The sequence below is a fragment of the Hakea prostrata genome, chromosome 10 (assembly GCF_041222555.1).
Source record: "Hakea prostrata isolate BN-2017 chromosome 10, UWA_Hpros_2, whole genome shotgun sequence".
Classification (NCBI taxonomy): domain Eukaryota; kingdom Viridiplantae; phylum Streptophyta; class Magnoliopsida; order Proteales; family Proteaceae; genus Hakea; species Hakea prostrata.
The window spans coordinates 38,008,182-38,023,543 of NC_142609.1; the positions used below are offsets into that span (position 1 = coordinate 38,008,182).

General features: G+C 37.2%; 1 protein-coding gene and 1 pseudogene across 5 annotated transcripts; one reads left to right on the forward strand and one right to left on the reverse strand.

The window, feature by feature from the left end:
* Positions 1–889: 889 nt before the first annotated feature.
* On the reverse strand, positions 890–15,129 carry LOC149002784 (uncharacterized). Of its 5 annotated transcripts, none has more exons than XM_089136609.1 (5): positions 12,134–15,129; positions 5,390–5,447; positions 5,096–5,309; positions 4,929–5,005; positions 890–3,142 (listed from the first exon to the last, which is right to left on the reverse strand). In XM_089136609.1, exon 1 carries the CDS (start codon positions 14,516–14,518, stop codon positions 12,332–12,334), a length of 2,187 nt encoding a protein of 728 aa, XP_088992735.1. In that variant the 5' UTR covers positions 14,519–15,129; the 3' UTR covers positions 890–3,142; positions 4,929–5,005; positions 5,096–5,309; positions 5,390–5,447; positions 12,134–12,331. The 5 variants fall into 5 exon arrangements, with proteins under 5 accessions (XP_088992735.1, XP_088992736.1, XP_088992733.1 ...); XM_089136610.1 differs by having other exon boundaries at positions 890–3,162; XM_089136607.1 differs by having other exon boundaries at positions 890–4,850.
* Positions 3,746–4,239, forward strand: LOC149002785 (17.8 kDa class I heat shock protein-like; annotated as a pseudogene).
* Positions 15,130–15,362: the final 233 nt, after the last annotated feature.

Genomic DNA, 15,362 nt, shown 5'->3' on the forward strand with positions numbered 1-15,362 from the left:
CTTCTTCAAAACCACCGTTAACCCTTTGAAAGAAAAAGCACAACCCTAACCCTGCGACCTTTGGTTGGCTCTTTTCCATTGGACCCTTGAATCCTAGGGGTTTTCCTAACTCTCTCCTCTACTTTTTTAGGCTTGCAATCTTCATTTGCTAGTCCATTAGGTGTTGTTGTGTTGCTAGTGCTGCTAGAGCCAAAGTAGAAGAAGAAATATAGAGGGGCGGAAGAGTAGAGAGGAGAGAGATAAAATAAATAGATAATGCTAAAATCAGCATTATAAAAAGAAAAAATTGACTACAAAAGGGTAAAATTGGTATTTCAGTTATTTATTTTGATGATAACATTGTCATTTAACTTTAAATTTTAACATTAAGAATAGGTTTGTAACTGATTTCTTTTTAAGGATAATAAATGTAATTGATTTTAAATTTAAGGATCTATGTATAATTTTACCCTTTTATTTATATTATGCCTGCTTTATTGGTTTCATTTTTATTGTATACTAGCAAAAGATCCCGAAGGTTTTTGTTGCTTTTTCTTAAGAAAAATTAATTAAAATGTTATGAGAAGCATACATCCAATACTTTCAGCTTCTAGAACTATATTCTTCATTTTGGTTTATTCAGTTTATTATTTCTTAATAGTAGACTCTTTAGTCTATCATTTATGACAATTAGTAAATAAGGGCTAAAATTAAATCAACATAAAAAACCGTTTTTATCCACCAATTCCCTTTCTCTCTCTCTTCTTCCCACATCTCTCCTTCTTTTCTTTCTTTCCATCCTTTGTAAGAAATTAAAGACTTTATTCATAAACTAAAAAAGAAATACAAAAACACAAAAAGATGTGTTAATAGTAGTTATCCGTTACGATTGAATCACATATCTCGATTCAATCACATATCTCGAATTCTACGAGATCACGTTCATCTTTATAACTGCGGAGTTCCTTCACTCCTACTTAACTGCGTTTGGTTTGAACCTTTGAAGGGTCTTGGCCATGGTTAATTGTTCCCGACTGGAATCCATGACCCGACCGTGGTTAAACCCGATTCGGTGCTATTTTATCTGCATCAGATGTACTTTTCTAGTTGTCCACGTTTTACAAGAATCCGTCAAAGGAGTACAGTAAAAAAATTTAAGAATAATAGATCCATATAAAAGGTGAAAAAAATACAGATATTACAGCTCCAGAGTTCATTAGCATCATGTGTTTGGTGGTTTCAGTAATGAATCGAAGACCTAAGCGCTCTTTCAACCTTAGTTTTAATTTTCACCCGACTTAATAATAATTTTGTTAACATTTATGTCACCCACAGCATCTTGTGGTGGATTTCATTTAGAGAATAAATGTATCTAATTAACTTTTGAATTTAATTCTTTTTTAATTTTCACTTGAACAATGTTTTATTTTTAGGTAAGAAAGGGAAGGATTAATAGGAGATAGATCTCTCCATGTCCTTTTGAGTCCGGATCATCTCTCCAAACGTGGAGTACTCTGTGCTCTCCAATAGCTGATGATCACAAATTACAGGGAGTCCACAGGGTTAAGATGATGGAGTATATTTTTTTAAAATAATTTTTTATTTTTTACTTATGAATCCCATATAATTTGTGGTTATAATGCCGTCAGGGGAGATGATCCACACTCCTTGAGTCTAGATCGTCTACCCTGATGGGAAGCACAGAGTGTTCTCCAACAGCTATTGACCACAAATTACAAGAGGCCCCATAGGGTTAGGATGATGGGATTTTTTTAAAAAAATATTTTATTATTTTTTGCTTGTAGATCCCACATAATTTGTGGTTGTAATGCCGTCAGAAGAGATGATCTACACTTCTTTTGAGTTTGGATCAGTTCTCCTAATGGAGAGCATAGAATTCTCTCCAAAAGTTATTGACCACAAATTACAAGAACCCCACAGGGTTAGGGTAATAGGATTTATTTTTCTAAAATATTTTATTATTTTTTATTTGTAGGTCTCACATAATTTGTAATTGTAATGCCATCAAGAGAGACAATCCACACTCCTGCTTTGTTGCCTTGAGAACCATGTGTACAATAGAGGCCTTTAAACGTTCAAGTTCAGAGAAGTGATTTATCGAATTCGAGTGATCTAATGAGCTAGAGATAGGCCAAGAATAACCATGGAAGAAAATGGCAAGCAAAGACATTACAACTTAGGACTGGAATCTTTTATGGCTTCGAATATTTCCCCCATTTTAACGGTTCTCCAGCATTTCTTGGAACCATTCCTGCCTTGAACACCTCCTATCTCTAGTTGGGCGAAAAACATTACCTGCCAGTTTCCATTGATGGATCCAACTAGATGCTCCAAATCTGGATCCTGATCATCTGTTACATTTACTTCTCCATTTTCTGAATTATTATCTTGCACATTTTTGTACCATGATTGCTATCTCCAGTACGTTTGTGGGTAAGCTCCCTTAGCCAACCAGGTTCCATAAGTGGATCCTTCAAACTGCTACATATCAGATTGTTGGTCTGCCACAGCAAAATTCCTCTCCCCATCTTCAGATATAATTTTAAGTGCATCCTCATGCCATTCTTGCCTTGAATGTCTCCAATCCTGTGAGTGAGAAACACCACCTCCTGCAAGAACCTGCATGCCGGCTTTTAGTTCATCCATCACTACATTAATTTCCCCATTTTTTGAATTTTTTTGAAAGCAAATCCTGGCACCATGATTGCACTGAAACTCTCCAATTTCTTTGTGGATGTGAAAGGTCATCCAGCCAGGTTCCATTAGTAGATTTAGCAAGCTGTTGGGTATCAGTCTCTTGCTTTTCTGTGCTCCACTCCCTTGAGGTCACGTGAGGCTGTTGCTGTGTTTATACTTATTTCCTGGACAAGATAGCTACCCAATAAGCTTGCACGATCTGAACTCTGATCTTCGTCTTGCAAAGTTTCACTAGCCGAAGGTAATGAATGGTGTACCGGCGGTGTGCTTTGTTGCTCAGTTGTATCCATCTGCTGATGAACTTCTTCATTTGCAAGCAGACTGAAATCACCAGAATAATTCTGAATCTTTGCTGTCATTCGGTAGCTTTGTGTGAAATTTGGAGCTTTCCTCAGATTCTTCACAATGGACGTCTCCAGCATATATGTTAGCACTGAATTTCTGCCTGTTTTTGGTCAAGATCCTCTGCATTTAGTTCTCAATGATAGAAATTAACCCTCTCCTAAAAGATGTAAATGAGAGTTCATGTACAAGCTATGCAGATGACTCAGAACCGAATGTACAAGGAAAACTGAACTTCATATGGCATTTGGTGGGAAGAATTAAGGGAAGAAACATCCATTATCATACTGTGGCTCTTATTAAAAGCATATTCTATTTATATGTGTCTCTCTCTCTCTCTCCCTAAATTATACTAATGCTTTGACTGTAAGCCTATCTCTTCTCTTCAATAGTTCTACTTCCTATGTGAGCCTGTCAAAATATGATAAGGTCTTTTGCTCCCCCTCCATCAAAGAATTGTGATGACCGTTTATGATCAAATGCTAATCCGGCACTATTCTCTTGCCAGAAAGTTACCTCCCGATCCATCGCTAATCTTCCACTTAATTTGAGATTTTTCAACAACTAATAGACCAGTATTCCAGAATTTTCAAGAAAACTAATTCTACCCAGTAATCTTCTGCATCTTTGATCTATAAATAACAATCCGATAACAAAATTGACTTAGTCAAAATTCTCTACCTGGTGTATCCAAATCCATCCAACAATGTCAATCTTTCCATTGCTCTTCAACCAGCGGTTCAGCATCTAGGATCCATTCCAGAGTTTCTTCTCTGACGATTCTCACCTCTTCAGTGTTTCCACAAACACAGAGATTGATTGGAAGGAAACAAGAGATGCCCATGTCTTCCATGTGGATCTTCCAGGACTCGGCAAGAGCGACGTGAGACTGGAACTTCATAAAGGGAATGTTCTTCAGATCAAAGGAAAAAGGAGCCAAGCAGATGCGGCAGCAGAGGAGAAGAAGTGGCACTGCAAGGAGAGGACAATTGGCAAGTTTGCCCAGCAGTTCCGTCCACCGGAGAATGCAAAGACTGATGAGATAAAAAGCTGAGATGGCGAATGGAGTGCTTAGGGTGACCGTGCCCAAGGATGACAGGGTCAAGATACCAAAAAAACATAGCTGTGAAATCATTGATGATGATGAACACAAGCATACCCCCAAAGGACTTAAGTCATTTTGTGTGTTGCAAAGCTTAACCAAATTCTGCGATTGCTTGTTTGGATTTCAACTCAGTTTGTTCATTTCGTGTGTCGCAAAGCTAACTAAATTCTGTAATTACATTTCAGTTCGGTTTTGTTTTTGGAACATTTGTTGGGGATATCAGCAGCTTAATCGTGTCATTCAGCTATGATTTAACTAATATAAGCTTTGTGCTTGCTATGTATATTAATTAATATGTTTTGAAACCTACTTTAATTTTGGATGGAGTAAAAAGTAAAAAGAGTGTTTATTACTATGATCTGGTAGTTCTCTCAGAGATCATCAGACTAGGGCTATAAGTAAAAAAGGTAACAGGAGCAAATAAATTATGCAAGATGATGTCTTTGCTGTGCATGCCCCTAAATGAAGGTAACATTACTTTAAACAATATATGAACAGGGAAACATTTAGTTGATCAGAAGTTGCCTTGAAAATGCACTTGTTCCTAAATCTACTAAGTAATTCTCAAGAATCAAGACTAGGTGACTGATCATCAGTTAGCAGGAATGCGCACAGCAGGATCATGTCCGCTTTAATTGTTCACAAAGTGGTCATCAGCGAGTGGCTTATAAATTACTAAGCATGACATCACATGCATGGGATAAACCTGTCATATTTGGCAGTGGATTTAGACGATCATGCCACCACTGTTGCTGGTAGATTATCAATGTAAGAAAGAACATACCTGGATATTTTGCAGCTTCATGTCCCCCTATGGCACACTCCAGCTGGTACAGTATGAATGCAAGCTATCTATCCTCCCTAAGATTCAGGAGAGACCATCCGTCAGTTAACAGCAGAGAGAAATAGGTACAAGTGAGTGAAAACACACAATAAAACATGGATATCTACCAGGAGTGTCTAGAGTTCCAACACAGATAAATGGCATCCTCTGGTTCAAATTGCTGTTTTGATGCAGAATCTTGGCGAAACATTCAGTGACCAGTCTAAATAAAAGATTGTTTTTACTTGTAGCAGATACAAGCAGCATCCAGAAGAATTTACATTTTGATGATCCATGGTGCGCAGCAGCCTTGCAACAAATCAGTCTCCAGGCATTTTTTTCCTGCAGAGAAAATAGTAGCAGCATGAAATCGGATACAAAACTGAAAGATGACTACAGTTGCCCCAGCACTCTGCCCATACCTGGAACACAATTCCAGTGGCACGGTTTCCACAAAAGCTCTGCCACATAACTGATGGCCTGCAAGGTACAATAAGAAATGTATTAGGACTCACCTGTTGAAGAATAGAATTCACTACACAATTCAACCGTTCAAAGTTGAAAGTTCTTGCAATCCCAGAGTAATAGAGAGCACAATGCCATGTAGGCTGAGGCTAATGATCACCAATGTTCTAGGAAGAGAGCAATAAATTTTCACATTTTCAAGATTTTGAAAGAATTATGCAACACTATAAAACAAATTGCAAGAGAAAGATATGGCCACAAGAACAGACTATCAGTAGGTTTTCATTTGACCCACTCAGCTTAGCCAATCCTCCAATGTTGGGAAATGTTTCGACCAGTAATTGCACCGTTCTCCTCAACAACAATAGCTGGCATTTTCTATTCCATATATGTACAATGTAATCCATTCACAATAAAAAATAAATTTCATACAGGGAAATTCAACTACACCAGTACAGCCCACTGGAAATGAAATACCACAGATGCAAAGAACAGGATATCATGCACCAAGAGGAAGGAGGAATGGGGATCAAGAGAGACCTAATAAATCCAATTCAAAAGGATATGTTAATAGAATATTTTTTTATCCTGGTTAACCTGACTTTTGACCACTCAGCTCCATATGGTTGACGCTCAAGAAAGACTCAAATTTAAGGGTCCTAAAAACATGGCTACACACGCCACATTTTAGAAGTATCCCCTTTTTATATTTCTTTCTGTGGTCCTGTATTCAAGAGTTAAAGTATTTACTGAATTAAGTTAAATATTGAAATGCATAGGGCGCTTTTGGTGACGTTCTTAAAGAACATTACTGGCATTCTTCTATTCTTTGGGAACGGAAGAATGGGTGAGAGGCGTTTGTTAAAATGGTTTGTTCTTCTGTTATTTAAGAACGGACTGGTAAGAAAAATTATCTCAACAACGCCTTTTGCAGAACATCTAAAACATTTTTTTTTATCAAAAAACAGAACAGAAACTAATAGGATTGGTCCCAAATGAAACCTTACATCTACTACCTCACACGAAGAGTCATAGCATGAAGAGAAGCTTCACTACCACTGCATCTCCTCTGTCGTCAAATCCTAGCGGTGAGTTTTTTCTTTCAGTTCTATGAAACACTAGTTCGCTTCTTCTTCTCTTCCAATGCTTTGGTTCTCTCCTTCAGCTATTTCTCTGTTTCCCTTCCCAAATTTCCTCAACCCCAAAGGGTTTCAACTTCAGTTGGAAAGCAATGCTTCAGAAGGTCTCTTCTTCACTACTTTGTAACTTATCATGTAGAAACTATTAGGTAAGTATTGTGAAATACTGTCAATCCACTCTCAAATTTTCACTTTAGCTAAACCATATTCCTATTCAATTCTTGTCAAAATCCCTAGAAACTGAAAGTTGTTTGCCTCTTCATTTAGTTTACAGTCTTCTTATTCAGTAATCCATGACCAAACACCATTACTCATAAGGAACTTCAGGAATGTCTGATCCATAGCCACCCAATGCCGATCTTCGATTAACAGATTGAATGACAATCTAAATGTCCTAAAGTATCCCTGAAATGATCCCGTTTTCTTTTTTGAGTTTTTTCCTGCTTAATTCTACCAGAGGACCACAATTCTTTTCCTAGCTTTGCTTCTGTTTATGTAGTATCTTTTTGCTCTGAGGATTGAACTTCACAGTCGCTCTTGCATTCTGGACCTCTAGTATGTTTAAGCTAAGAACCGAGTTATGTGGAATTTATTCTAATTCTTCATTTTGACTTTGATTCTGTTGCTGCAGATGATACCTTTCTTTCAATGGGGATTAACTCTTGAATTTCAACCATTGAACTTAAGACTAAAGTTCTGAACAGGGTTTTAAACTTGGAACTGATGTAATAGTCCTGGCTCATTATGTTTCCTCCCTTCTGCATGTCCCCTCTTTTATTCTTTTATGTTTGACTTGTCATGTCCAGTATTCCCTTGCTATGCTTGTACATGCCATACAAATGGTGAATGTCTTGGATAGGTAGATATTGTTGTTGATACCTGTTGAGCATATATATGATTTTTTATCTCTTAATTTTCTCTTTTTCCTCTATCTTTACTTCCCATGCCCGAACTTCTCATTAGAGTACAAAGATCAAGCAGAAAGAAGTTGAAGAGTTCAGTGTGCTATGAGAGACAGCACAGATTTCTAATCTTTCTCTTCAATTTTAACTTCTACACCTATAAGTTATCTAAAGCTTTTGTTGCTATACTTGAGTAATATTAATGATAAACAAAATGAAGTGATGCTTAGTGTCAATTGTTTCATGTTGAAGTCACGGGAATCATTTTTTAATCTGTATTGTGAACCCAATTTAATAGCCTCTAGTCTTTAGGTGCTTTCTCCACAGATTAATTAGACTTGGCAATATTTATGCTTTCTTCTGTAATGTGATTTCCAGTGTCTTCACATATACCAGTTGTTTTGGGGGCTCTATCACCACTGTATGACAGGTTACACATAAAGTTCACCTTCATCAATACTATTGATTATTGAAGTTGTCTAATTTTTAGTTTGATCAAGTTAAGTGCTCAGTGGAAGACAGCTGTTACCTTCAATCTGCAGAACGTGTATAAATTTATTTTCTTCTTGGGTCATTGACTCATTTCATTGCTCTGCCAAATCATATTGTATTTAATTTGATCTACCCATTTCTATATTGTTTCTTCTCAAAGAGGATTAGGGATTTTAGCTTAGTCTAAAACCTAACTAGGTCCTTTGTTTAAGGAACTTTGGAATTAAGTAATTGGGATTATGAATAGTACTCAGATGGTTCCCAAGAACCAAACTAAAGAAGCAATGAAGTGTGGAAAAAAAACCCTATCAGTAGAGAGAAATAATTAAGAGGTTTGTGCTTTTATGAGTGTAGACGACAAAAATCATTTGAGAAGACAAGAACAATTCAACAAGTAGTTAGCCCCCCTTATGCTTGATAATAAAACTTTCAGTCACTAAAAGAGTCCAAAGCTTGTTAGTTAGACCAATCAGTAAAGCAGCTTCTCATTCTTCCTTTTGTTAATGTATTCTTTTTTTTATTTTCAAAATTAGGAGTTTCTCAATCATCTGTCTCTCTTTTTATTTGGTGGAATGATCATCTCTCTCTTAGAACAGAACAATTTCTAAACGTAAAAGTCTCTCTCTCCATACAAAAAAACCCACTTCCACTCCACTGCCAACTCTCTCCCTCTCGCTATTCTGGATTGTTTGAATTTGACCTTGAAAATTCTGTTGTGGTGTTTTTACTGTTACCATGTACACAGGTTAGATATGTACACTATCATTCATTCTGGATAATCTTACATTCTTACTCATATAGAAGTGAGTAGAAGAAAATGATCTAAAAAGAGGCCAGCTAAGTGGCATTATGACTATGAAATTTTTACTGTTTTATTTCTCAATGCCATTCACCTGTAGTTGAGGTAGTCTGTCCTTCCTCCATTGGGTTTTGTTTGGACACCTTGAGAATGTGAATAATTGGGCTGTAGGGTAGGGTTGAGACTGAAACTTGGTTTTCCTCTTGGATTTTTTTTTTTTTTTTTTTGGGGGGGGGGGGGAGTAGGAAGTGAAATAGGGGTTTTCTAAAACAAAATTTGTGTACTTTGGAGGCCATTATGATGTGTTACCATTATGGAAATGTTGGTTCTTTCTGCTGCTGAATTATGTCTTGTTCAAGCCTGCAAAATAGGTTTCTTATTTTAATCAATTTTTCTATTTCCTCCCAAAGTGCTTAACAGAAAAGAAATAAACACAAGACAAAATGGTTTTGTCTCTACAAATTGAGGTTTTGCAAGGTTCTAGGATCTGTTACTTTCAAGGAATCATTGGGTTCTCTTAAGTATCTTTTTGGAAATTTCAATTTGAAATTCCAGTTTTAGTAGATGTCCTTATTTCTAACTAAGCTCCAAATTGCTTCTTTGTTTTCTTTTGCACTAATAAAGAGTGATTTCTTCAGAGACGAAGGCATGCCTAGAATACCATTTCCTAATGGTTGGGAAGGAGAGAAGGGGCTGTAGTTAGGGGCCTTGCTTTATCTGAGTTGATTGTTCTTCTCCTAATCGTTTATCTTTTTTCTTTTTTTCATTTAATCCATCCGAAGTCTGTTTATCGTTCAATCAAAGGTTGAAGAAAACCTTCAGATGCACACTTGCTGTTCCTAAATACATTCAAGTTAATTATTAATTTCTCATGTGAGTCTTTAGCTCAAAATGGAAGAGCATCTAGGTTTGCTCCTAGAAGATAATGGTTCGAGCCCATCAAGACTCATCAGTTCATCAGTAGGTTCTTTATTTAGTTGTTATCTTGAGGCAATATGGCTTCTTTAATTTTATTTTTATTTTTAATAATGAAAATAAATTAACATCAACAGAAGCAAAAGTAGTAGATCAGGGTTTATGAGGATTACCATCAAGATTGCAAGACCATATCTACACCTCCATCAATTCCATCCTAGTGTCAAGTTTCTGAAATCCTTCGGGGAAAAACTTCTAAACAAATCCAAGTTTTTTATTTGTTTCATGGGCATTTCAATTATGAATCCATATTTTGTCACTTTGTGTGGGGGGCATGAATTTAATCATAACTTCTGTAAGAACATATTTTTCGTAACAGGTTTATCAAACAACAATATGTTCTATAAGTGCCCTTTCCCCATTCCTAGAACGAGCTTATCAAACACCAACTTATTCTAATAGTGTTCTGGAAATATTTTCAGAACAGGTTTATGAAATGCCCATTTCCAAACAAAGAATGGTCTTTAAGCACAGAAACATGTAAAAAGGGTTTTGCATAAGAACTGGTCTATCAAAATGGAAACATTACCAACTCACCAAAGGCATACTTAGTGGCTTCTGTTTATTGAAATATGTTTTCCACCAATTCCCACATGCATATTCAAGACAACAACCAATACCTCTTCTACTGGTACAAGGCCTAAGCGATGCATATACTTTCTCACCACTTCTCCTAAGGTTATTATAAGTTTGCCCGCCCTCAGCTATTTTAGTTTCTTCAACTTAGAATCCTGGATTAAGTCATCCTCTGTTCAAGAGCATTTAAAGGCCTTTGTTGAACATGGTCACACCACCTCAAAGGACTTTCTCATGGCTTATCATTTACCAGAGCTACTCTCAAGCCAATTCTAATATGTTCATTGACTTCATTCCTTATTTTATCCTTCCAAGTTTTTATCACCCATCCATCTCGACATCTTAATTTCTGGCTCTGCTACATAAAGTCTATCTATATGATGCTTCTTGACATCCCAACACTTGGCACCATACATCATAGTTGGTTGTATGATGGTCCTACAAAATTTTTCTTTGAGTTTATTCACCAAAAAAAAAAAAAATAAAAATAAAAAAACCAGATGCATCTCTCCACACTTCACTCATCCTATTTGAGTTCTCTAAAAAACATCATCCAATATATCACTATATTTATTTATAATTGAGCAAAGATACCTAAAATAATCACTTTGCGAATCTCTTTCTCATCTAGTTTCACCACCTCATTATCTATGCCAACATGACCGAAGTTACATAGTAGATATACTGTCTTCATTCTATCTAGTTTAAAACCTTTTGATTCTAAAGTTGATCTCCATACCTCTAACTTGGGCTTAATCCCCTACTTATGTCTCATCTACCAAAACAATATCATCAGCAAAAGGCATACACATTGCATTTATCTTGAATGTCTATAGTTAAATCATTCATGATAAGTGTAGATAAATAAGGGCATCAAGCTGATTCTTGATGTAACCCAATTGTAATTGGGAATTCCCCCCTTGGCCCCCCCCCCCACCGTCCTTACACTTTTCACTAGGATCATATATATTCAATATATCCACACATTTACATTAAACATTTCTCTTCTCCGAAACTTGCCGAATTAACTCTCATGGGCCTTTTCTACGTCAATAAAGATCACGTGAAGATCGTTCTTACACTATTTATGCTATTCCACAAGTCTCCTAATTAGGTAAATGCATGCCTTCTTTTCTGGCACTGAGAATGTATGCTTCCCAAAAATTTAAGAGTAAGAATTCTAATTTGGTGTGATTTTGAACCACTATGGATGACCTACAAAGTCCAAAATTCCCAAGGCAATTGAAGGTTTTGGCTCATCTAGAACTACTCATAAATTTTGCCCCATTTGAGTTTGGCTACTACCGAAGGTAAATTGCCACATATCTCATATGTAAAACGGAATGCACAACCAAGAGAATGTAAAATTTTCATCTAAATGAACTAGGTTAATGTATCGCTCATAGTCATGTAAATTCAAAGATCATGGGTAGAAACAATAGTTGGTATGCCATGAAATGTTTCAAGGGGGGTTGAGGGAGGGAATGGAAGATTCATAAACAATATCAACATTGATTGACAAAGGTTCCAACCTTATATCATTAACTAAAATTATAATGTGGAAGCAGGAAAATTCCCACAGGATAGCAGCTTCAAGGTTACTCCATAAAAATTAAATAAGAAAAAAATAGTGCATTAGATGGCTGGTAGTAAAATGTCTAACAAGACAACATTAGACAACATTATAAGCAAACAATGTCATGATAAACTTATCATAATCTACCAAACTGATAACTTACATGAAAGGATCAGCTGTTAGACAATGAAAAGGTAATGTTGTTCTTTCAAAAAGTATTTTGATAAGAAAGGTAAACCAACCTGGATGCTCTTGAGCTTTAGATCTGAAATATTTTTTCTAGCCTTAAATCTCAGGTTCAAAATTATGGTTTACCACTTTGTGGGAGGATTCACTCCAATGCGCCAACTCTTTTTTCTGTTAAACATCACAAAGTTTTAGTATGGCCAGGAAAAGTACGCCTTGGAAAGAGCGCATCAGCACTAGGATCAAGGAGCTTCCTATGCTTGCTCCAAGCCCTCAACTAGTATGTTGCCAACTTTATCTTGCAGTAAGAAACTATCATGAATGCCAGTTCCCCCATCAATGTGTTCTTTGGCAGTGGTCCCAATTAACAGTCCATGGGTAACAGCATCAGGGACCCAACCCTTTTCCAACATCCGATCCAGAAATCTGCAGGCCTCATGCTTCTGACCCTCATTCAAGAGACCATTGATCACAATATTGTACATTTCTCGACTAAGAACTTCATCCTCAGAAGCAAGCTTTTCTATTGTGTGGATGATTGTATGCAACTTAGAATGATGGGCCATGAAAAGCAACACTTTACCTAGTGCTTTTGGATTGGGTGCTGAACCATTTGCAACCATCTGCCCCAACAATAGAGCACAATCATTTTGTCTGTTCTGCATGCACATCCCATTTAATAGAACAAGGTATGTTTCTACATCTAAAGGACAACCTTCCACCAACATTTGTGAGAAGACAACTGAAATGTATTTTGCATTGTCTGTATTGCACAACCAGTGCATAATGGTAATATATGCTGAAGCACTACATACAGTTCCAGAAGAGAAGGCTAATGATCGTAGTCGGATTGCTTCATCCATCTTTCCAGCTGAACAAAATGTTTCAATCAACAAATTCAACGAGGAACCTCTGAGAGGGCATCCACTTGTAGACATGAACTGTAACACTTCAGTAGCTTCTTTTAACTTTGCCACATGACAAAGACCTTCAACCAACTCTGCGTAAGAGGCATAATCTAATACCCAATATTTGGCACGGACCAAATTAAATAGCTCTAGGGCTGTTTCATATTTCTTAACTTTACACTGGCCAAGAACAAGAGCAGAGTAAATAGCACACCCGGGGGCATACGATGATATGATCATTCTACTGAGAACTTCAAAAGCTTTTCTGACTCCTCCATTCTCACAAAGTCTCCGAACAAGAATACTCCAAGAAAAGCTATCTGCTATATTCCTTTCAACCATTTTCTGAAGATAACCATAGGCCTTGAAAAGCTTACCACAATTGCAGTAACTAAGGAGCAAGACATTGTGAGGATCAACTTCTGAAATGGAATTCTCATCCAGAAAATCCACTGCTTCACTAAACTGCCCAGCGATACAGAACCCATCCACAATATCCATGTAAACATCAACCTCGGGAGTTAAACCAGTTGCTATCATATCCTCATGAAGCTTAATTGCCTCATCCAATTCTCGATTCTCACTTAAGCTCTTTATCAGAATCTGATAAACAAATGTTTCAGGCACAATACCAGAAGATCTCATCAATTTGAATAACCTTATTGCCTGGTCTGGCCTACTAACCTGACAAAAAATAGGTATGGTGATATTGTAAAATCTTCTGTCGAGGATGCAATTTTGGTCAAACATCTCTTTCAAAAATGAGATTGATTCATTAACTCTGTTTCTAGCACAGAGATTGGTTATCAATATCTCAAATGTCCTACTATTAGGACTACAGCCTTTCATGCTCATTCTTCTGAATTGCTCTATGGCAGAGGTAATTCTATCGGCTTGAAACAGTGCCTCCAACAAATGATTCAATGTATCAACATTGGGAGCAATCCCAGCTTTAACCATCTCCTTATAAAAGAACAAGATAGATTGAAAATCACTCCCATCCTTCACAAGAGAACCTAGCATAGCATTATAGGCAATGACTGAAGGGGTATGGTTCCCCAACTTCATCACCTCGAGAACCCTTGAAGCTTCTGCCAGCCTTCGATTTCTAACAAATGAATCAATCACCGGAACCAAAGCTTTTTCTGCAGATGACTGAATCGCCTTTATCATTTCAGTGCAAAAGAAATCCATTTCCCGAATATTACCCACCATACCGAGCTTCAGAATTATCCAGCTGTATGTGTCTGTCGTGTGATGGAAGCGTTTTTGAAGAGAAGCCCATTTGAAAATCTTTACCGCCGCGTTCAAATTGTTCGTAGAATCCAAAACACGAATTAGTTTCTCTGGGCAAAGCCCGTTCTTCAAAAGAACAACTCTTGATTGAAATTCAGTATCGTATCGCTGGCTTTGATCGTTTTCAGTAGAAATCTGAACATGGGTTGCGCATAAATGCGAAGAAATATATTTATTTACAGAAGTCCATCTGAAAATCCGCTTGGAGAAAATAAATTGTGGGAGCTTTGAGTCCATTGAATGAGACTCTCAGACCATTACTATCTTTGGATCCAGGGATACAGATTGTTGACTCGGTTAGGCATCTCTTTTTCGCACCTTCTGTATGAAGGGCACCGTGTGCAGCTTGTCTGCAACGGATTATTTTTTGACTCTTCCCTGAATGCTGAAGTTTGAGCATAATAGCACATTCTTTCCCCTAAAACTATTTTTGTTTCACTAAAACCCCAAAACTTATAAGCTGTACATTAGATGAGATGCAGAACAGATCACAAATCCGATCGCAAATCTGATCGCCACAGAAGCACAAGAAAATCCGAGCAGATGCAGTAGAATCACCAGAAAAGATTGACAAAAACCAACAATCAGAATTTCAGAAAATTCAAGAACCACAAGACGAAAAACAGAGCTCGAAGAGAGACGCCGCATAAAATAGGCAAGGAACCACCAAAGAATGACAAAGACGAGCAGAAGCAGAGAATCAGGCCACTGATTCGCCGGAGAAGCATACACAGACGATCGGAACCCTAGTCGCAGGGACGAGCAGAAGCAAGATCGGTTCTCGCGATGATACCATGTTAGCTTGTTAGGACTTAGGAGTGAGTTTTGAGTGAACTGCGTTAAGCGGGTTGAACATACATTTTGGACCCAAAAGAAAATACGGAAAAAATGGTTAAACACAAATATTTGTACCGTAGAAACAATACAAAAAACTGCCAAAAATACGAATACGAGAGCTTGTATAAAAAATACCGAAATTGCTGAGGTCATGCATATGACCGGCAAGCCGAGATTTCGGACCGTCAGATCCGGAATTTCGCCCAAATTGAATCTCGACCGTTGAATTATTCGAAATTTTGAT

Excerpts from the sequence above, each read along its gene's own strand:
- LOC149002784 (XM_089136609.1), bottom strand. The coding sequence starts at position 14,518 with ATGGACTCAAAGCTCCCACAATTTATTTTCTCCAAGCGGATTTTCAGA.